This window comes from Takifugu rubripes, chromosome 12 (genome assembly GCF_901000725.2).
Source record: "Takifugu rubripes chromosome 12, fTakRub1.2, whole genome shotgun sequence".
Taxonomy (NCBI): Eukaryota; Metazoa; Chordata; class Actinopteri; order Tetraodontiformes; family Tetraodontidae; genus Takifugu; species Takifugu rubripes.
This window is the reverse complement of record NC_042296.1, coordinates 11,882,361-11,905,314: the sequence shown is the minus strand read 5'-3', so window position 1 is coordinate 11,905,314 and position 22,954 is coordinate 11,882,361. Positions and strand designations below refer to the sequence as shown.

The 22,954-nt window shown below is 43.4% G+C and overlaps 1 protein-coding gene across 5 annotated transcripts in view; it reads left to right on the top strand.

The window, feature by feature from the left end:
• akap9 (A kinase (PRKA) anchor protein 9) overlaps positions 1 to 22,954 on the top strand; it is a 31,365-nt gene that overhangs the window by 509 nt on the left and 7,902 nt on the right. For 2 of the 5 annotated variants that reach the window (XM_029845003.1, XM_029845002.1), the window contains exons 2-29: positions 954 to 1,010; positions 2,101 to 2,248; positions 2,353 to 2,423; positions 2,501 to 2,618; positions 2,736 to 2,833; positions 2,903 to 3,008; positions 3,244 to 3,478; positions 4,212 to 4,266; positions 5,045 to 5,365; positions 5,704 to 5,979; positions 7,324 to 7,436; positions 7,718 to 7,851; positions 8,638 to 8,870; positions 12,592 to 12,754; positions 14,653 to 14,747; positions 15,041 to 15,158; positions 15,775 to 15,813; positions 16,672 to 16,904; positions 17,305 to 17,424; positions 18,898 to 19,074; positions 19,532 to 19,624; positions 19,864 to 20,016; positions 20,253 to 20,339; positions 20,744 to 21,751; positions 22,259 to 22,396; positions 22,469 to 22,513; positions 22,599 to 22,724; positions 22,852 to 22,896. In XM_029845003.1, coding sequence (XP_029700863.1) covers positions 954 to 1,010; positions 2,101 to 2,248; positions 2,353 to 2,423; positions 2,501 to 2,618; positions 2,736 to 2,833; positions 2,903 to 3,008; positions 3,244 to 3,478; positions 4,212 to 4,266; positions 5,045 to 5,365; positions 5,704 to 5,979; positions 7,324 to 7,436; positions 7,718 to 7,851; positions 8,638 to 8,870; positions 12,592 to 12,754; positions 14,653 to 14,747; positions 15,041 to 15,158; positions 15,775 to 15,813; positions 16,672 to 16,904; positions 17,305 to 17,424; positions 18,898 to 19,074; positions 19,532 to 19,624; positions 19,864 to 20,016; positions 20,253 to 20,339; positions 20,744 to 21,751; positions 22,259 to 22,396; positions 22,469 to 22,513; positions 22,599 to 22,724; positions 22,852 to 22,896 — 4,605 coding nt within the window. Of the gene's footprint in view, positions 1 to 953; positions 1,011 to 2,100; positions 2,249 to 2,352; positions 2,424 to 2,500; positions 2,619 to 2,735; positions 2,834 to 2,902; positions 3,009 to 3,243; positions 3,479 to 4,211; positions 4,267 to 5,044; positions 5,366 to 5,703; positions 5,980 to 7,323; positions 7,437 to 7,717; positions 7,852 to 8,637; positions 8,871 to 10,202; positions 11,750 to 12,591; positions 12,755 to 14,652; positions 14,748 to 15,040; positions 15,159 to 15,774; positions 15,814 to 16,671; positions 16,905 to 17,304; positions 17,425 to 18,897; positions 19,075 to 19,531; positions 19,625 to 19,863; positions 20,017 to 20,252; positions 20,340 to 20,743; positions 21,752 to 22,258; positions 22,397 to 22,468; positions 22,514 to 22,598; positions 22,725 to 22,851; positions 22,897 to 22,954 lie in introns of those variants that run through there. The other 3 variants (XM_029845000.1, XM_029845001.1, XM_029845004.1) reach the window with 3 other exon arrangements.

The following is a 22,954-nucleotide window of genomic DNA, read 5'->3' as shown; positions in this document are numbered from 1 at the left end:
TGAATGACGACCCTGAGGAGATTCAGTTATCACTGCCGACACAATCGGACAAGCACGCTCCGTCTTATAACTGCTAATTGCCCTAATCTCCGTAGGCTCATAAAATACACGATATACTGGTACCACAATCTGTTGTGTGGGAAAATAAGAAAATTATTTTAGTTTTATGCAGGGACTTACGCAAAGTTTGTGGAAAGAATATCAGTAAAAATGTAAAAAAAAAAAAAAGAAGCAAAAGTGTCAAGACTTCATCGGTATTGTGCTTGTTTCTGCTCCTGAAGGGGTTCGATGCAATATTTATGACCCGCTTCCACCCCCTGCGCCTTATTCCTCAAGCTCAGTTTCGTACATTCCAGTTTCTTTCCTTCCTGCAGGAAGTAAAGGTGTGAAGTGACGGGTTATTTTACCTACGATAAGTCTGCGTCTGTGTGTATATTTCAGTTTCAGCCTCATTCAATCCACATGTTTACCATTTCACATCCATTTTCCTATGTTTTTGTCCCCTCCTGGGTTGGAACACAGCTGGTCAAAATCAGTCTATATCTTATTATTTGTACAGTCTTTTATGCTTTGGTGCCATCAAATTTTCAAACCTCGTGTTCCGTATTAATCCTAAATTCTGCCGCTCTGCTGTTTGTCCATATGAGCAATGCGGCCCTGTGTAAACTTAAACACACGTGTTACACAACTTCTAATGTAGCTCCTCCACATGGTTAATTCTGTAGAGGGAAAACAAGCTAGATAACGGCCAGAGTGCCGATGTTGAAAATACATCGTTTGATTAAGAGGATTTCTGCACAGTTGCTTTCTGCCCCCCCCCAGGAAGTGATGGTGCACCCATTTTTCTCATCCCTGAGTGTCGTATTCAGCTGCATTTGAAGTGGGATAATGTAGTTTTAAAACACCAACCTAAGTAATGATTTTGAATGCTTCTCATCCCTTTGTTTATGCAGGTGAGGAAACATGTGTTTGGACACGACGTGCAGGAGGGAGAAAATAGGGCCGATCACGTAAGTGTTACACAAGCTCACGACCTGCCTCGATTCGTTGTCATCGCAAAATGCTTTCAGCAGTTGTTCATCTGAAATGGAATTCATTAGTAAGCCTCACCTTAGTATTTGTTTTTGATTTTATCAAACTCTTGAATGCAAACATTTGCATATTTTCCCATTTCACATTGATAAACCCACCTTGTGCGTCACTGGATGCAAGGCCGCACGGTGAGAAGGACAGTTACAGGCAAAATACACAAATGTCACAGTTTCCATAAAGGAGAATTTCACAAATTGTAATTTTATCAGAACCAGACATAAGAAATGGATTTTTATTATATTATAACATTGACGTTTCCAATGTTGCTCTAGGTAGTAAAAGTCTCTTGGCTGGCTTGAGTACATAGTCTAGGCTTGTATCAGTTGGCATGCTGAAATCTGACAATTGAATCAAAGAAATCTCCTTTTTATATTCTATAGGTCATTAAAATTACACACAACGATCACGTAATACATCAAATATCATGATTTGTAGGCAAAAGTATCATTATGATGAAATGTGGAAAGAAAACTGCTGCTGTTTAGGGTATATTTTTCATTGTTGGCCATTTATCTGCACTTATCTGAAGGTTGTAATCAGCATCCGAGCAAATGTTAGAGGTTTGAAAGGACACGACCGTCCACACATGGAATGAAAAGGGGGATTTATACCATGACAGAGCTGTAGAAATGCACCCTAATCAAAATATAGAGTGCACTTTGTACATGTCACATCAAAGGTGAAATAAGCCCTTTTGACGATTTACATAACCCGGGCAAATTGTGCTAATACATAATGCATTATTGCCACAAAAGAACTCACTGTTTGCCTTTTGTGCTGTGTTCTTCGAAGGAATAATTGCAGAACACCGATGAATACTGGCTCTGTTATAAAAAGAGGACGGATGAATTACATTATTTAGTCATTTAGCCAGTTAATTTATTCAACTGCTGCATTATTGAATTTGTTCTAAATTATCGGGATGGATTACTTTTATTAATTTACAGAGCCTAATGATACTCTGTAGATGGCCCTTGTGGTTTATTCTATGTTCCATGATGATTCCAGGGAGAGTGCCGGCTGCAGACGGAGGCGCAGCGCCTCAGCCTCTCTCAGATCCACGCCGCCCAGTTTGAGCTGCTGCAGGAGGAGACCGAGGCCCTCACACACTCGCTGGAGCTGAAGCTGCAGCAGCAGAGCGGTCGGGGAGACCCGGGTGAGGAGATCCATCACAGCATCGCCTGACTCTTCTCTCTGCCGGTTCTTTGGTGAATTTGGATTGTTACATATATGTAAATCCCTGTTTTTTTTTTTTTTTAGCTGGGCCAAAACTCCTTCAGAGTATTAACGTCTCGCAAGTTGTCCAGAAAGAATGCACTGAGATCATTAAGGTATTTTTAATGACAGGCCGTTATTATTGACAGCCGCCAAATGACCTGATCAGGTAACCTTGTTCTTTTGCACCCAGAGTTTCCAAAAGATATTTGGTGAAAAGCTTTTGGAGAGCATTGAGGTAGAGGAATGGAAGCCTCCGTTGAAAAGGGAGGACACCAGTGACTCTCCCTCTGTTCTAATGGAGGCAAGAGGTAATTTGTAAAAATAAAATAAATAATGACAGACTATAAACAGCAGCTCTGGTTTATGTTACTTTATGCACCACCATTAACATGTATTCTCATCTAAATCACACTGCTGTCACCTAGAGCTCTACGGAGATCTTCAGCAGCTGAAGGAGACGATCGAGCAGGAACATTTTCGGCTGTCGCAGCTTCAGTCTCTACTGAGGGACGACGGGAGCAAGGTTAAAACAGGTCATAATTCTAAAGCCACAGTGATCGGAGACACGCTAACCCATCTGTCGGTCCCCTAGATCATCGAACTTCAGACAGCGTATGATGATCTGAAGAGCAGCAGCGAGCAGCAGATCTCAGCCCTACGGGGGCAAGTTGCCGGGTTGAGCTCATCTTCTAGTAAAGGTAAAGGTGCTTCTCTCCATGGAAATAAATGAAACAGGTCAAACACTAATGTCTGGTTCCTTTAATGTGGAACTTTGCTGTTTATTAAACCAGAAGATGGAGCGTAATTCTCCCCGTCTGTCTCTCACCGTGCGATGGTGCAGGTGCATTTTGCTTCTGTTCAGTTGCCCCTGTTTTGCAGCCGAAAGGACAACTGTTGTTTTCCTCTCACCTGACCTCTCTATTTTCTTTCTAGATGTGGAAGAACAGACTGTTACACCCTCTGCCTGCATTAGTGAGGAACTGCAGAGGCTGAGGGCTGAAGAACAGGTGAAACAGCTCCAGCTTGAGGAGAGTCACAGAGAGGAGGTGGAGTGCCTCAGGGCTCACTACCAGCAGCAGGCCACAGAGACGGAGGAGCGCTACCTCACTGAGCTCCTGATGCTGCAGCAGCAATTGCAGGACGTCACGAGAGCTCAGGCCCACTCCAGGTGATGATTGCACATTCTTTCCACTTATGGAAGACAGTTTGTTGTTTGCAGACCTCGGCGAAGCAAATGAGAAGCAATCATTTTCTTCCATAAGTACTTTTTCAAAGACGATAGAGAGCTTTTTCACCTTACGTCAACAATGCTGTTACCTGCTGTCAGACATGAATGTTGTGTGATGTAAAATGCAAAAAACATTTACATGTTAGCTAATGATAAAATATATATTAAGACTGTTTTATTATAAAATCATTGTGTCACATCAGTCCAAACGGTGCTTTCAACATAACAGGTCTGGGCAGAGTCTTTACAAGGTTTCTTACTTGTAAACTGTTGTTTACACATTTCTCACTTTGTGCTTCATCAATATCTCTGCAGAACATTCCCGGTCATAATCTACGTGTTGCTGAGAATGTTATTGCTAAACACAGAGTATCATTCTTTGTTTTAACAGAGATTCTGTGTTTTTGGTGAAAGGTTATGAATGATCCATTATTCTCCTTCATTAGCCATTTGGAAAATTTTGATCTTTTTTTCCTAATCACCTTGAAATGAGTCCGGAATTAATTTTATTTCCAACATTCCAAATCTTTTTCATGTGGTTGTATTTCCAATACTGCCATAGACAAACTGATGAAATGAAATTCAGAATTCCAAAAAACAAAAAATCTGTTTTAATATTGACAAGAAAATTTGAAAGATTTGGTTGACGGGTTCTTTTTTTCTGTCCGTCCAGGGCTACAGAATCTGGCCGTGAGTGGAGTGAGGCGCACAGCGAGGAGCTCCAAAAGGTTAGCCTGAAACATTTTGCTGTCCTCTAAATCCTCCACGTCACACGCATGTCATCTCAACATCTTAACGAGTAGCTGAAACGCGTACATGCATTAAGACACTATGACAGGGTGGGTGGGAGGGGGGCGGTTATACCCTTAGGCTCAAATGTGCCCTAAATCTCCCGCTTTGCTCCTGAAGCAGCAACATGAACAGGCCTACATCTTTAAACCATTAAAAGGGTCGGACGTTATGTAACCTGCAGTTTTACCATATCACATCAGCTAAGGAGACAAACTTGGTGGCTGCACAAAAGGAGGATTCTGTCTCGCGTGAATGAGCCGCCCTCTATTTAAGCCACGCCGGCTTCAACATTCATCTCGCTCTCTCGCTCCGACCTCAAAGCGGCCACGGTGTGGAAAGATATGAGAGAGAAGAGTGACGTGGAGCTGGAGACAAACCGAAACAGATTTTTGCTTAGCGCTAACTAGGATATGAAATGTAGGAGCTTGCGGCAAGTTGTTAAATGTTAAGCACACAGGGATTCATTATAACACAGAGGATGAGTGTGTTAGGGGAATATTGGCTTTAAATAAATATAAGACGTTCTTTATCTTCCAGTGAAGAGGATAATGCTGTATTTATTTGTGGTGAAGGGGCAGGATCTAGACACAGCTAGGAGGACAGGAATTCTCCTGAGGAGCTTATCTTTCCAGCAGATTTTGCATTTCTTGTCTGCCATTTTATCACAATGCAGCTGCTTTTGGATTACTTTTGATTTTTAATCTGTTCTCGCAGAAGCCGGGCGAGGAAGAGTCGGAGGAAGGTGTGGATTTGCGCTCGCCTGTTGGGTCCGTGGGCCTGGCCGCGCAGCTGCAGGCACTGAGGACAACGCTCCACCAGAAGTACGTTCAAGAAGTAGCTGCCCTCACAGAACAGCACAACAGGGAGCTGAGGAGGGTCCGAGAAGAGAAGGAGCTAGATTGGAAAAGAGAGAAGGAGGAGGACTTTAACGATACTCACCGCTCTGGACGCTCCGAGGAGGTCAGCACGGCTGCTGGGCAGGACGTGCACGGGAAGAAGCAGGATTGGGAGAGAACTGAGGAGGAAGTTGCCAAGGTAGGGGTCCGTAGTTGGTGTTTTTACACCCGTCTGTTGGGCAATACAGCGATCAGCAGAAAAAATTTGATTCATTTAAAAAACAAAATAAAAAAAAAAAATCTGTGACATCGATTACCAATAGCCAAAAATGATTGATTCTTTCTTCCAAGTGTGTTTTGTAATAAGCGTGTTACATTTGGGTGATACACTGTATAGAAGTTAAGCTAAATACAAAAAATGTTTTATTCTTTATTACACCCCCCAAACTAACATTCTGTTGCTGCACTATTATATCTCTGATTTTGTGGTAAATAGTTTAAAGCTGTCTTTCTTTTTTGACCTGTCCTGTCTGACAGGCTATTGTTCAGATGTCTGTGCAGTTCGCACAGCAGACTGAACTGGTTCGGCTCAACAAGCGCTCCTGCCAAAGGTCCAGCTCCATGCAGACCGTGCAGTCGGGCCCAGAACAGATGGAGGAGACGGGGAATGAGGAGCCGACCCCCAGAGCTTCTCCCTCCTTGAGTTCGTGGCTGGAAGAGGTGGAGAGGCTTAAGACGGAGCTGGAGGAGAGGAACATCGTCATCGGAACGCTAAAAAAAGAGCTGCAGAAAATCCAATCGGGACCAGAACAGGTATGTGCTTCTCACATGTGTGTTTTACTCAACGTAATTCGTCTTCAGTTTTGATTTTTTTTTTGTATTTGTCATTTATTTTCAGGTTCTCTTGTCAGAATGCAGATTATCCATGAATTACTTTAGCATTTGTTTATCCAGTAATCGTTTAATGTTTGATTTAATGGATTTGTTGTTTCTGTGTAATATTGAAATGATAAAACTAGTGTTTATTTATGTTGGACATACAACTGGTTGCAGCTTCCTCGTGACACTGAGACTTAGCGCTGGATTTGGAAACAGAAATAACAAAAAAATAAATCAACTGCAGTCCCATTATATTATTGGTAACAATAGTCTTGCTGTGAAAATTAACACTATGTGTTTATTCTCGCCCTTCCTGAAGGTAGAACGGTAATTGGAGCTTCTGTTAGTCAGGAGAAGTGGTGAAAAATTGATCTGGGATTTTCTTATTCTTTTTTTTTTTTGCTTTGAAGAGCTTCTCTGATATTCTTCCAGGCCTTCATGAACCAGTTAATGCATGATTAGCCTTTAACTGTGTCATAGCTGTCAGTTTCCGTTCTGTTGGTGAGCATTAGGAGCATTTATATGAAAGGTTTCTGAAAACATCTACATTAGATGCAGGATGCACTTCATTGATTTTAAACTTGTTCAATTCAAAGATTTTACTGTATTAAGGAAATTTAAATTCAATGAAGTTTCACACAGACACACACACTTTGAGATGAGCTGAACTGGTTTCAAATTTCTCACATGACTGAAGTACAAAGACATGTGGGTGTCATAAAGGTCCTACTACTTGTTATCACATTTTTTTTTTAAAATAGAACAAGTCAATGTAATACTACTGCAGCTGACAAACATAATAAAAACACGTATGTGTGGGGATAAAACAACCCAGACCAACTGCTGAACTTCCCCTGGAGTTAATTAAAACACAGCCATGCTGGTGGAAGTCATTTATTTGCATCATGCAAAAGCAAAGCGGGAGTGAGAATGAAGCAAGCGTAGCGACACAGCTGTAATGCTGTGTTTGCACCAGAGGGCGGCGCTCTCCACCTACTGACCGATTGCAGCTGTGCGTCAGGTTCACCTGTTGCCATGACTGCAGGAACTACTGTTCCACTGGGCTCCTGTGGGAGTTATTAGTGTATCCTTGTGTGTAAGGACAGGATATACCTGCACCTCACCTCAGCTCGCCTTGGGTGAATTGACTTTTGCCAGTGGTGGCAAAAACACATCCATGTTCTTCTTGACTCTCCAGCTGTGTCTTTATCCATTTATGACTTTGAAATGACAGGACTTTTGTCTGTGTTCTCCCTGTTGCCCATCCAAAACCTAAAGAAGAGGGAAAATGGTCAGGAAGAAGATTTGGAAGAGGGAGAGTCAGAAAGGCTGGAGAGAACGCAGGAGGATGGAGGCAAACTGAGGCGTGACCCTGGCGAGGCTCCAGACAGGTAATGGCAAAAAAAAGACTTTCTTCAAACTTTCTTTCTCGCTTTAGCTTTTTTAAAGCTGCCCCTGTCACATTTATTTACAGATATAAATATACTTTCACAAGTAGTTCCTAATTACCCTTAAATCTTTTTTCCTGACAGACTGTGGTTGATAGGGTTAAATGATCGATGTGCTTAATGTGTAAATTTATTTAATGTAGTCCTACTAAAGCGCTACTGATGATGACCAAGCTCTTTTCCTTTATAGCAGTTTCATTTAACAGAGTTGCATCTTTCTTTAGAAACATCTTGCTTAAGACAAACGAGAATCTGAGTCAAGTCCTGCTGGAGGTCCTGAAGACGACAGCAGCAGCAGAGGAAACCCTGAGTCTCCACATGCAGAGTCTGGCTGCTTCCAGTGGATCGACCCCACCCAGTGAGCCCCTCAGACCTTCAAGCAGTGAACAGATAAACAGCATAAACACTGCAGCTTTTGTCACATATTCAGTGTTCCACCACATATCTGAGTTTTGCTTTGTGCCTGTTATTCAATATTATTCCAGCTTTGCATGTGCAGTGTAGATACTGAGAAGTGAACAGGCATCAGATACATTTCAAAACAATCATTCAGTGTTACACAAATGTTGCAGGCAGCCTGTAGCAACCTGTGAACCCTGCGATGGGCTGATGGATGCTGCTTTAATTATCACATGTTCACAAGCAAATGAGGCCTTTGCATGGCTGATCACATGGCATCACACTTTCTATAACTATTTAGTGTTTTATTGCAACAAGAGTTCAAGTCAAGACAAACAGTGTTGATGTCAAAACTGCCAAAGAATATTTCAGCACTGATTTAATTCACAGGTTTCATCACGTAGACCTTAAGTTGAGCACATTTCTGCTGCCCGGGCAGCTTCTCCGACATGGAATGTGTTTATCCACAACAGCGGTTTAGATTCTTTGCAAGTGTGGTATCAATTTATCAAACATCTGTTTTACATGCACAAGATGCAACATGGTTGTAATTTTAAAAATCCTTTCTCTGTAATACAACCTACAAATCATGCTGAATTCTAGTTCTAAGACTGAAAATCCTGTTCCGTTTATCTGGTTGTGCTCTTTCCAAGACCACTCCAACACACTTCTATTATCCGTTCATCCCAGCTCTCCTGTGTGTCTGTGCTAAATTGGTTGTGTTGTCTTCCTCTGACAATACCAGGTCACGCATCAGAATGTCACCAGAGCAGCGAGCCCAGTACAGAAGATGCAGATTCGTGGTCCAGAGAGATGGAAGCTGACAAGAGCCTTAAGATGTCCCATCAAACGATCGATAGCTTGTTGCTTGGAGTCGGAACTCGGCTAGATAGTGAAGATTATCTAATGGGCATCAGCAGCCGACTCCAAACAGCTCTGGAGAAGATGTTGATGGTCATCACTGACACAACCAACCAGGTACAATCAAGTCCAGTGATATGTAGTTTCCATACTGCCCACGTTTAGATAACCGCAGTGATTCAAATGAACAGATAATGTCTTGTTTGAAATACATCACCCGATAACGCTTCAAAAGCAAACCAATTAAGGGACATTATGCATAACTTTAAAACTTAGATGTACTTCCATTTAAATATATATTAAACTCTCCAGGTGTTGTAGAAGGAACATGTACTAAAACTTGGCCAAGGTGAATGCAAACAACTGAATGCTTTTGGCTCTCTGTGTTTTTAACTACGTTAATCATGAACTGGTTTATAAGTAACTAATAATATGAATATCGACATTTTTTTTTTTTTAAAGTAAGAGTTTTAAACTGTTTCTTATTTATGCTCAGGATTATCTAAAAATCAGACAGAACTTTAATGTTGATTCCTTTGGTTTCTTTGGTGGTTGAGACGTCTGAAGAATCCTAAGCATTCCTGCTTGTGGATTAAAGGGAAACGTGAAGCTCTAGTGACACATTTAGGCTTTGTCAGAACGTTTAAATAGCCGCGCTCGACACGGCCAACCCCCCACTGTGGATTTCTGTGCCTGCTCATGGAGACATAATGAGGATGAGGCTGCAGAATGTGGCCAGCAACAAAGTTGGCCTGTGTAGAATTCACACACAAAAGAGCTGCCTCATTTCCACTGGTTGCCTACAGATACACGCGGTATTTACACTGAGCTTTTGTCTCTGTTGACCAGCCAATCATAATGCTACATGGCAGCGCTGCTCCACCTTTGTCCACTCCCTCAGGCTGTGCATGAATATGTGCCTGGTGTGGGCCCAGAGTGATGAGCCCGTTTAACTAGGCCAGTGAGTTTACTACTGTAGTTGACTCCGCTGCGTGGCTTCCCATTGGCTGAAATTCACGTGTTAGTTATGCTGGGATGAGTTTTGTATCGCTGATCTAAAAATAGCTTTAAAGAAATGACACGTCCAGCATCACAATTCTTGCAACGCCTGTTTACAGCACAGAGTGCATGTTGGGTAAGGGTTGAATCATTTAATGAGATTTGGATTACGATCCACAAAAATCTATCCTTTCCTTAGAAATAGGAAGCAAGGAAAAATGCCATAAATGTATTCGTTAAACCTGAAGGTCAAACTCAGAATTTAGATTTGTTTGGAAGATAATCACAAGTAAAAGTAATTCAAACCCCCAGTAAAGATCCCTTGAATACATGTAACCCGGGCTTCCAGCACTCGCATTTGACTGTGCTGTAAACCTGGGATCAACAAAGGCTAATGGATCATTCAATGGCTCTGCTGCCTCTATTGATCTGGTGTACTTTACTCTTGTCTGTGAGTGTTGGATTACCATGTCTTGCCGACGCTGTAATGGCGTCTTTAAAAGAACCTGATCCAGTGAGGCAGCCGGGAATGTTAACTGTTTTTCTTGAGCGGCTGCTGTAAATTATTTCCCCACTAGAGATGTTTGCTCACAGATTCTTCACTGACACGGTGAGATGGTTCAGTGAGACTCAGAAATGCCGACAGCAGGTAGGAGCGGGAGGCAGCACATCCAGACAACTTGATGGCTTTTCTTCCCTGTCAGCGCACAAAGCAGAAATCCAGTTTGACGACTTTATACAGGAAGGGTGTGTGTATTTGGATAATTTGTGTGCGTGGTGGGAGCACATGATCTCTTTGTAAACCTACCTATCTGACAGGCTGTAAAGGTTGAAGCCACACCCGCTTCCCTGCCATATTTACTCGGATCAGTCGGATCAGTGTAGGAAGTGGAAGAAAAGTGGTGAAAAGTAGCTCAGAAGTCTCCAGGTTCTTTTCCCTCTTTTTTGGAACTTGAGACTCATTTTGTTTCACAAGAGGCGGCCTGGGATAAATAAGCCTTGCGTGACAGGAGAGGGAGCCGGATGCAGTGAGTAACGCGGGAATACGAGCATGCGTACAGAGGGAATGACGGCAGTGCAAAGAGGAACGCGAGACTTGAGTGCTGTCATTTTCCCCTCAGCTGGCTGCCGCTCGGACCAAACAATTACAAGGGGCCCCTGTGAGGCTTCCCCACAGGTTAGGGTTGCTACGGATGCCTACTATTGTGAATGAATCTCGGGAGAGAGAGCGAGTGGAACAGACGTGGGGGGGTGAGACCCACCGAGCAGCATGATATGGTTTTCCTGTGAAGAAAGAAGGTCAAAGCGAAAGCTGGAGATCTGCAAAGAGGACACGATGAGGCGGAACGCTGAGCTTTGTGGAGACACACCTCCTGCAATCGTCTTTTTAAGTGTTTAAGTCTCCAGATCAGGATGATGACTCTTTCTGGTAGGACTAAAGATTCTCAGAAGATTTGTTCGCAGGAGTGTTTACACACAACTTCTCCTACCTCTACTAGGCTGAACGGGCTCGAGGTGACATGACTGTCATCCTCTCCCCGCGCTGTTTTCACTTGTGTTTGCGGTAAACGCATAGAAACAGTTGCTTGGAGCTCTCCACGACATTGCTCACAGCTACATTCCCCACTGGACTTTATTCACAGCCAGGAGGAGACTGACAAATGGAACCCTCTTCTGATGAGTCAAGAAAAGCAGCCGCAACATAAAAATCAAGTTTGGGAGGTATTTTTGACACCCGGATCTCCGGCAGAATGGATTCCTATCGCTCTTATTGGAACTCGAGCATGCAGAGCTCGACCTGGTTGGAAGGAGAGGACAAGGATGTCTACGAAGTGGAGTCTCGCGTTCCTCTTCCTCGACCTTTTCCACTCTGCAGCACGTTGAATGACAAAAACGCCGTGGTGGTGCAGACTCAGATCTCACATGTCAATCACAGTACTGACGGTCACCTGCTTAAGGTGATCTCCAAAATTTCTCTGCCCACTCCTCCCTATACAGTAAGTTTGTGCCTAGTAACACATCCTGTTTTGGACACTGTATTCCAGATGTTTCGGAGGTTCAGAGCTGTGCTGGTGGTTAATATTTATTTATATAAGTGAAAATATCAATAATTTAATAACTCATGTATGCGTGCAGATATAATCTGGTTAGAATTAGGCACTCCTAAGAAGCTCTATCAGGTTTGCCTTTCAGACACAGGTTTAAAGATTATAGAACTTTGATGCAGCAGGGTGACGTTACTGCCGGTTCTCATTATATTACAATAAGACCTTTGCTCAGGAAGATATGGAGCTGTTCGAAACAACTGTGATGACTGGTGGGTTATAAAACCATGCACATGAGTTGGTTAGTGGTCCTCCCAGTCTCACCACGAGGGCTTGATCCTGGGCAGTTAAAGTGTCTTTTTTAACATTTGTGTATTCTTCAGCATGCCTTTTTGGGAAAGTTGGGGGGAAAAAGACAAACTTGGAATACTTGATCTCTCAGTTTGTAGCTGACTGTACTGTAAGAATCCATCCCTGAATGAATAACAACCTCTTGTTTTAAATGATCATTTAAAAATTGGGCTTGTTATTTGTAAACTGTGCAACTGTGCTTCATCATTTAGGATTTAATTCCTATTATTTTCAATTATCATTAACGCTTGTTGGACAGTTATATCCAAAAATACCAAATTACATGATATAGTTTCATTTCAAAACAAGAAGTTCCTTTCAGATGTCGCGTAGCTGTGTAATTCCTGACGTTTATTATAACGATTTAAAACCAATTGGTTTATCACCGCTGCTTCTACAGCCACCACTTATGATACCATCTCATTTCTTCTTCCCTCCTTCAGCTGGAACATGCCCGGTTGACCCAGACCGAGCTGATGCGGGAGTCTTTCCGCCACAACCAGGAGATGAATGAGCTGCTACAGAAGCAAGAGGAGCTGCAGGAGAGGCTGACGGAGGAGGCCAGGGCACGTGAGCAGCTGGCCCTGGAGCTCCACCGAGCTGAGGGTGCGCGCTTTACCGTCAATCTATCCTGCTATAAAAGCTTCCTCGTCAATGAAGCATCTCCGAATTAACGAAGATAATATTTTCATGGCGCATCGAACCCAGTGGTGATGCAGCGCGGAGCCTTAAGGGGCTCCCATAAATAGACACGTGTGTCAGGGGAGGGAGGCTGAGAGGGAGAGAAGGGATCAGCTGTTGGAAAGGAGAAGGAGCGAGGCTCTCAGGAGTGACAGCAAATGCTGATTTATATCTCAGATGATGTGTTTGAATTTGTCTAGGACAACTGCAAACTTTGGAAGTGAACCTGTTCTTATAATTACTATATATTACATTTTTCCATCATTGCGTATGGAGGATGTCTCAGCCACATCATAGACAGCAGCTCCTCGAATGCCAACTGTTGCAACCCCATCTAATCTCCCTCACACCACAGCCTAGTAGCCTGGACTGACTTCAGCTGGCAGTTGTGCCTCACACCTGTCGGCTCTTTAAACATGGCTTGTACGTGCACCAATGGTGATTTTACAGATTTCACTAATTAGATCTTATCTCTTACATGAGGATCCTTGTTAAAGTTTGTCCTCTGTGTTCTTGTGCTTAAGCTTAACAAATATTTGTCACCATAAAAAAGCTCTGCCCTTTTAAACTAAAAGGGCAGAGCTGTTGAACACAAGGGGAAAAACATCGCATTAACGTAGGACACAACTAACAAAAATCTGCCTTTAGTTCTGCAGATTCATCATTTACGATGTAAAAACCTAAAAATGCGGTCGTCCGGAGCCCTTAGCCGCGTTTTAAACTATCTCAAAGCTGAAGGAGCATCTGAAAGCATTGAAATCTGAGCAGAGGGAATAAATCAAGGTCCAGGTGGTGTGATTTTGGGGCACCAATTTAATATCGTTTGATTAAGTTCAGTATCCAAAATATGGCTGGCAAAAGGTTAAACCATTGGAAAAGGTTAAACCATTGGAAAAGACAACCAGGTCCTCTCCATTTCTGCTGTGGTGGTTGGCGGCAGTATTTCCAAAAACGTTTGTATAATTTGCCCAGGAACATAAAATGAGCTTTTACTGACAACAGCACCTCACATCAAAGTCCAGTCCCGAGGTGTGTGTTTTGTTGTGTCATTATGAAAAGGCGTATTCGAGTCTATTCACCATCCCATTGTATTTGTTGTAGGCATGTTCTGTGTGTGTCTTTTATCACATGGACATCAAGCCTCATCTACTGGGCGGTACAAGGGAAAAAAATAAAGGTTTGGGTGTGGCTTAAAATAGTTCTGTTAATTGATGCATGATTCCTTTTGAAAATAAGAGAATTAAGAAGATGAACTTATAATCTAAAGTTACTTTGTTACGGAATAATAATGACATGGGTTTTTAAAAGCTGTCCTGGGTGGACAGTGTTCTTCTGAACGCTGTGTATCTTAGAAAGATCCCTCCTTAAACAAACTTTACACACTCTGGTTCCTGTTGGCATGTCTGTAATAACAACTATCTCCTGGTAGCACAAGCAGCACGTGAATGCTACCTGTGAAGGCTCGCTGCTTCCAGAAATGCAGGATTTTACTGCCTGCATCTGTAAATGAAGAAACCTTTGTCAGTCTGCTGGCGTGCGAGAATCCATAACTATGAAGTGAATAACAAGGCGCTGCTTCATGCTTATTGACCTGTGACGGCGCAGTACAGCAATGATGGAGCGTTTCATTGTATTTACAGCTCAGTGTACTTCATGTCAAGCAAAATGGGTCATACATGCTCCGTCTACGTCCCTCTTCCTTATGCACTGATGTCTGTCTGCCAGCTCTCGTGTTGGTGGCTTTGCATCACCATTGTTTGTATCAGATTAGCTTGTGTTTCTTATAACACACTTATTCCTTTTCACTGATTTTCTATGTCCAGATCTCATCGATGGCTACACGGGCGAACGGGCTGCTTTGGAGGAACAGTTGCACCAGAAGGAGGAACTCCACTTGAGCCTCGAGCAAGAGCTGCAGGTGAGGCGCTACAGCTGCAGAGAAGCACGTCTGACATTCGCCTCGCAGCCTTTAAAGGCCGCTGGTGCATCTCAGTCATCGTATGCAAATAAAGCTACAAGCGGCTCCTTTCAGGAAAAACAAATATACAATGGGTACATTAAAGAAAATGAAATAGGAGTTATTTCTCTCTAATTCCCTGTACTGCATGTCTACTGTAGCACATAGCAACCGAAGGATGATGTATTTGTAATGGCAAATTAAGTTAGAAAGCACTCTGCCTACAACTAAAGCCATTCTCACCCTTCGTACAGGTGACCAGCAGCCGGCTGCATGAGCTGGAGCAGGAGAGACTTCAGATGCAGGAGGAGCGGGAGCTGCTGTCCCGACAACAGGATGCCATGCGGGAGCACGCCGGGCCCCGTGAGCTACGTACGTATCTGAGTCATTCTTATGTGAAAGGGAAACACGGTTGGTTCAGAAGATCGTCCGCTGGCTGCCTTCATTCCTAACAAAAGTAAATTATCAAGCATTATTCAACATGTCCAGAAAACTGGCTTTAGCATCGCAGCTCTATTTCATTGAAGGTACTTGAATCATGCAGGACGTAGAACTTGAGGTGGAACTAGCAAAGCAGCTTCAGTGCTGCATTTAAGTTTATTCTCGGCCCATAAATATTGGTCAATCTGTACGTTTTAGCAAAGGTTTATTTCTGGATTCTGTTTCTTGCATCTTTTACCTACTGTACAACAGGCAATCATTCATTTGCTGGTATTTTCTGAAAGATAATAATAACCTCTTTTTCATGACTCGTATTATCAGAAAGGTTTGCATTTGTTCATTCTCATGCGCACAGGTGAGTATTTTCATTTCCAGGAATGAAGTAAGCCAGTTTCTTAAGACAAGCCTCTTTTCCCACCGTCCTGTCCACAGCTTTAGGCTGTTACTGACTCCTCCAGAAATGCACTGCCATTCTGCCGTCCCTTTTCCTGTTCATGACACAGACAAGAGCATGTTACATTCTTGTGCTTTCTTATTCCTCCTGTAGGCCTAGTTGAAGCTGCAATGGTTGCAGCACCTGAAGCAGGTGTGTCCACTTTGAGCATGGCTCAGTCATATTCATTATGTGTTCTTCTATTTGTCCACTGTAGCTAAGTGTTGGTGAATCTCTCTAACCCTGATCCAGCACCTCGCCAACAAAGCCTGGAGCTTGCTTGCCATTAACTCACCAACTGAAATTGTTCACTCACTAACCTTTTGCCTAAGCTTTTCATTTTGACCTAATTTTGTCCCGGTTTGTCACTTCGATCGTCTTGGAGTCGGTGTTGGCACTTCTTTGAGCATGGGCAAATGAAAGTAATCGGGGAATTATATGTGACCATTCTTTCCTAATTGTCAATCTCTCAGAATCTTTTATTTTTAATTAATATACTTTAAATGCGTAAATGCTCTGATTACAGCTTTTCTTTGAGCGAGTGTGGTGTTTGGCTCTTCCGAAGTCCCTCTCCCCTGCCTGTAACGCTTATTGGGCATGGACATTGCACTGTCTGGGCTGTCCACCTTTGTTCCGTCATTTGCACTCTCACTCACCCTGTTACTTTTGCACTAATCCTGCGGGGGTTTGATCCTGGTTAACCCGGTGTGGCTTGTTCACTGGTGGCACTGTGAAGGCAAATACTAAGTATCATGATGGGCATTTGTGTTTGGTCCTGGTTCATCGTGTTGGGAAGTTGACTGAGATATTTGAAGAGTCCGAAGTTAGTGCAACTACTTTACACTTGAGAGTGTGACAAGCAGGAATTGAATTAAACAACACACACTTCAGGCTCTTCGGGATCTCAGCATCTGGTCTGTTATTGCAAGCTAACATGAATGAAAAAACTAGTACGTCATGTAATCGTCTAAGTCAGAAAATGATGCTTACTCGTGTATCTGTATCTCCTAGACCTGCTCGAGGAGACTGAGAAACTGATGAAAGAGAAGGTGGAGGTTCAGCGTCAGGCAGAAAAGGAGAACACGGACCTCCTGAAGCACAATAAGCTTCTGGAGGCAGAGCTGGAGGAGCAGGTCAGCAGGGTGTTTGAGCTGGAGCAGACTCAGATGATGGAGAGGAGAGACCTCCAGCAGCAAATCCAGGCTCTGGAGAAGCAGCTGGAGAAAAACAGGAAATTCCTTGATGTAAGTCACAGAAATATTGTCCCACATTCCCGTTTATATAAATTCTGTTTTCCAGCCATTGTATTAAAACCCATTATGACACTTTAGGTTTGTGATAAAATCATTAGATATGAAGTGTAACGCTTTAAAATGCTGTCCTTTAGGTCATAACAAATAGATGAATATGAATGTAAACATATCAGATCACATCACACTGCAGAATCAAAGCAAACATAGGTTAACTTCAACATGTAATCATTAAATATTTCAGAACAGGATAGTGAAGCAGTGGTTCGATAACTCTGAATCTACTAATCTTAATCTAATCTAATCTTGATGAGCATTTTAGACGAAGCAACTGCTAAACTCAGGATGTCTTTGCTAATAAGGTCTGATTTTCCATTTTTCTATTGATGTTTAGGAACAAGCTGTCGACCGGGAACACGAAAGAGACTTCTTCCAGCAGGAGATCCAGAAACTGGAGCAGCAGCTGAAGGCCCAGCAGAAGCAGCAGCCTGGCTCTGAGCACAGAAACCAGGAGGTAATAGGAGAACGCTCGGTTCTCTGCCAGAGCACTGTGATTGAATATTTAATGCACATCTCAGTGATCATGAACGCTGTGCTCAGGCAGCACAACAATAGAGCTGATTTGAAAATGACACCGTGATACTGGGAGTGAAATCAGAGTCGATGTTGGTCATTGTGAAAGCTCTGGCTTGCTAACTCTTGCTAACTAGCTGTCAATGCCGTCATGGCTAAAACCTTAGGAGTAACACTCCAAAATGCTTGTTTATTGTGTGTATCAGGGGCACTTTTGGCACATCATTTAACATTATTTAGTTAGTGCAACATTATTTTTTTAATCAGAATGTTACCTGTGTGGTAAAATAATGTCCTAACTACAGCAAACCCATGTGGCTCAGTCAGGATAGAAACCATAGTAACCTGTTCATTTCTGGATGAATGAATGAAGCACCTGTGATTGTTTGATTGGTGTTATGCTGCAGATTGATGCTGCTTCTGTGTTTTCCTCATAGTTGCTGTATTTATGGTGTATTTTGTGCATCCGTGGCCCAGAAGAAATTACCCTCAACAGAACTTCTATTTTGAGCATTTCTAGAGATTCCTGCCACATTTGCTCACTAAGTGCTTTTCCCCCCACTTACCCTCGAACTCTCCAACCTCTGCTCCTTTATGCCGCTACATTCTGACTTCCTATGGCTATTACAGGTGGATGGAGTATCCGTTAAGGTATTGCTTCTAGCTCTATGCAGATTCAAGTCTCCCACAGAAGTAGTACCTTTGTAGAACTCCTGTAGCCAATATCTACCTCACCTCATCTCAGACATTCTCTCCCTTGTTCCCCCCCTGCTATAAACAATATGTCTTCATTTGGAAGCGGTCTTTTTTTCCTCTCCCACTCTCTGCCCCCATTGTCCATTTGTCTTTATTGTAAGTCTAAATAATGTGGATGAAACATCAGGCTGCTCCTGACATTGTTAAAAGAGCTGTTGAGGAGTTCCAACAATAATAATTAAAATGCTTCAGCAGAGTTTAATGAATAGCTGACTATGAGGCGTCGTGTGTAAGATAGCATCCTGGCATGTGTGCATTTAAAACACGCGGGAAACATTTGGCCATTTAAATACTAAATACTTTGTTACTTTAGATAATCTCAACCAACCCCCCCTCCTGTAGACCCCTTTCTTCCTCCCCTCTCACAGATGGATGAGTTACTGCCAGCAGTCCTACTGGTCAGTGGTCTATTCTGTGCTTTGTGTCACCCTGAATGAAGTCCTCTCTCCCATCCATCCCTGCATTTATATTATCAGCCTCCTCCTTTCTCAGGTGGATCAGCTGACCTCCCAGCTCGCTCTACGTATGTCTTCTACGCTGTGCGGAAAAGTGGCTGAGAAGGAATCTCATTAACAATTCCCCTCATCTCTCTCTCTCTTTGTCCTTCTCCCACTCCCCACTTTTCTCCTCTCTCCTCTCCCCTCTCCCTCTCTACCAGGTGGACCGGCTGACCTCACAGCTGAAGGAAAAGGCAGATTGGTGCAGTGAGCTGCTGCTCAGCTCTGAGCAGCTGCGTCGTGAGTTGCAAGAGCGCGACGAAGAGATTGACAAGCTGGAGAGCCGCATTCGCGAGCTGGAGCAGGCCTTGCTGACCAGCGCTGAGTCCCTGGAGAAGGTTAGAAGGGGGAGGGAAAGATGAGGGATGTCAGAAATCCGAGAAAATGAGCAGTCCAACGCTAGCTGAGTAGCATGGCGGAATGAGTGTGTGAAGATGTGGCTGCGGTGACCGCCTGAAAAGGAATGGGAGGAGGGTGGGACAAGGAAAGCCAGAGAACAATGTGTGGGTGGGTCTACTTCAGCAACCCAGGCAGTTTGTTGTTGGTGACGGCATGCAGCAATAGCAACTGTCAAGATTGCCCCCCAGTGTTCACAGATGGCTAAAGAACCCCCCCCTCCCCCCAAAATAAAAAAACAGCTCACAAAATACTGGTAAAATAACGTATTGAAGTGACAAGATAACTGCAGAGGGTGTTATGAACCAAGAAAAACATGCACTGCATTTGTGACGCTCTGCTGTAATTAACCAGTCTAAAGGGTTTGTTGGTGTGTGTTGTTTTCATGTTGAACAAAAGAACCAGCATGCAACCATCACGGAGACCAAGCAGACCACGCTGGAGTCGCAATTACAGACAGAACGAGAAGCTCTGGAGCGGAAAGAGAAGGAGGTGGGGTACTGTTGCACTGTTACACACGTGTTCCAAACTTAAATAAGAAGGCAGGAGAACATTTAAAACACCCTGTTAAAGTCTCATCAATATATCTGAAAATGAAATGTTGAGTCAAGTGTTTTAATGACAGAAGTGTAATAGAGTTTCTACATTTGCTGTGCGATTAATAGGATGCATGATCTAAATGCTGCGTTGATGTTTCTTCTCATTAATGTCACGTGTATCTGTCGCCACAGATCTGTAATCTGGAAGAGCAGCTGGAGCAGTTTCGAGAGGAGCTGGAGAACAAGAGTGAGGAGGTTCAGCAGCTTCAGATGCAGCTGGAGATCCAGAGGAAAGAGATCAGCAGCCAGCAGGAATACCTAGAAACCAGAGATAGCCTCCTCCAGGTAAACTCACGTGCTCGTACCAGAACCTTATCTTGGATCGTCAGCACAGTCTCCGAATGTGTCATCTCAGAAGTATTAACTCGGGATTTTTTATCTGCAAAGTTCAGTTGCACTGTTGGAACACGTCTTCTGTGCCTCAGTCAGGGCACGCTCAGTAAACCGCCACAACACTGACTGAGTGGAATCTCTGACGTGATTATTAATAGCCATCACATTACAATCTCTGACTTTTGAAGGTGATGGAGGCGAAGGACAGGGAAATAACACTTCTTAATGAACAGATCACTAAGCTTCAACACATGGAAACAACCTCTGATAACAAGGTAACAGAATATGCATACAAAATGGACAAAAGGTCTGTTTAGAGTATGCATAATTCCGTGGTCGTACATCACTGTGTGTGTGTGTGTGTGTGTGGTCTGTAGTTTCATTCCCACTGTTACTTTTGGTTGCTTTTTATTTTGGGGTTGTCTTTGTTGGTTTTTTTTTGGTAAGTATTTCTACCATCGTGTCTCTGTGGTGACTTTAAAAGCCTCTGAGTCGATTGTTTCAAGTTCAATTTAAACATTTTAATTCAAATTCTAATTTGAACCATGTCGTAGGATAAAGACATTCCAAGCACAGAGGTGGCTCACAGGTTTTTTTTGTTGTTTTTTTAAAAACTAAAAATGACCAAAAACTGTCAAATCAATCAAATATGTTATGCTGTAATATTCTTTCTTTGAAGGAACTTGATGACAGAGAAGAGCTGATTAAAGAACTGGAGTCACGGGTGGAGTGTCTGCGAGGTGAACAGGAACGATTGAAGAGGAATAAAGAAGAGGAAGTGGACCAGTTGAACGCCGTCATAGATAAACTTCAGCAAGAGCTGAGCAATATTGAGCAGAAACAGGTCTCGGAGGAAGATGAAGACACCGGCGCTGAGCAAGAGAGCGCTGCGTGGGCTCTAGATAAAGAGGAGTACGACCAAATGAAGCAGAGCATGGATCTGGCCACCAAGGAGCTCACCAAGCTCAAAACAGAACACACTAGGCTGTTGAAGAATTATCTATGTTTGAAAGAGAGTGCAAAAGCTTTAGCTGAAACTGAACAGCCACAGAGTCCAGACCCAGAACTGGAAGATGCTCTCATACAGAAAACAGCAGGTCTTGTAGTCATGCAGGCCCAAGTACAAGCGTTAGAGCAAAGCGCTACATCCAGATTGGAAGAACTGGGTCTCCGTGTCCAGGAGCTGGAGGAGGCGCTCAATGAAAAGGAAGGCGAGTTACAACACTGTCGCCTCCAACTGGAGCAGGCTGAAGGACACGCAGAGGATTGGCAGCAGAAGGCGTCGGAGCTGGAGGTGAAACTCGGAGACAAGGGGGATGAGGTGCTCGCCGTGCAGCAGCAGCCAGAAGGATCCCAAGAAATGGAGGCGCGACTTGGGCACGTGGAGCCACGTTTGATGGCAAATGTTGACCCACACCGCTATGACTTTGGTATTCCCAAAATGGACTTCAGAGAGATCGGGCAGTTGAGACAAGCTTCCACAGGGAAGGTCTTCCATCTGACCCAGAGGCTTCAAGAGTTGGAGGTGGGACTTAGTGGGATACAGAAGGATCAGGAACTCCAGAAGCAGCTGCTCTCCAGTTCTGAGGAGGAGGTGTTGGAGTACGAGAGGAGGCTGTCTGTGCTCATGGATCTGCTCAGACAGATGAAGTCCCGGACACACCAGAGAGCATCCGCAGCTGCGGAGGTGAGAGTCAGTACTAGGTTAGCGAGGCCTCTTAGGTGACTATAATTACCAGTTTGCATCATTATGCATTTAAGTTTGTTGAATCCTGGGATACAGCACTAAAATCCGTGCTCTGGTTTTATTATTTGCATTTTGAAATTACTGAAATTACATTCGTGCCTCTTCAAGTGCCGACCATTTTCTAACAGAGCTCATGTCTGAATGCACATTTTACCTCCATGTTAATGACACCAGATACATTTTATTAAGCAATACTAAATTTGAGGGAAATTCTTAGTTATCAAAACTCAGGGCGTCCTCCAGTACTGTCGCAGCCACCTGGAGGCATCAGGATGCTTTGACGGATGCTTTGCTGTTCAAACATTAGATCTGCATCATCTAATAGTTATCTTTGAAAAGATAACTAGCTTTTATTATTCAATTGTGCCATTAGGAGACACCCAGCGTGTTAGCTTTTGACTTTTGACAAGATGAAATTAGAGTAACTTCTTCTGGCCTTCTCATCAGGCCTCGTCTTCTGATGACCCACGATCACCAGCAGAGGTTCAGCAGGAGTTACAGGAGGTCCGAGCAGAAGTCCTGGTCACAAAAGAGGAGTTAGTCAGCTACAAGGACACCTGTGGCAGACTCACAGAGGAGCTGCAGGTATGTGACGACCCCTTGATTTAGTACTTTAATGACAGTATTTCAAGTGTTGAAACATCTGTGTCTCTCTAGGAAAAAAACGGTACGATACAGAAGCTGAAGGACCAACTCGACAAGGTGTGGTGAATATGTTTATTCCCAACCCGATAGCAGTCTTTAATGGAATCCGTCTATCCGTGTCTAATATTTGAACTTTTTTTAGGTGGATGAGAGCAGGGTATCTGAGCTTCGAGGAGAACTAACTGAGGCCCAGAGTGAAGCGGCTGCAGCCAAAGAGGAGCTGAGCAGCTGCAGAGAGAGGTTGGAGAAGCTTCAGGAGCTGCTGCAGGTACAGACGCTGGCACCTTCAAACCCAATTTAGGGTGTCTGTGGTCATGCTTCACACACAGCACACTTAAATATTGTGAAACGTATGATTTAAACACATTTTATTTTATTAAATTACACTTTTGAAGGAGCGGGAAATGACCATCGCACACCTCAGTGGGGAGCTTTGCCAAGTAAGTGCCAGGGATACCATTTTATTGTTTATATATGGAATATTCTTGTGCATAAACG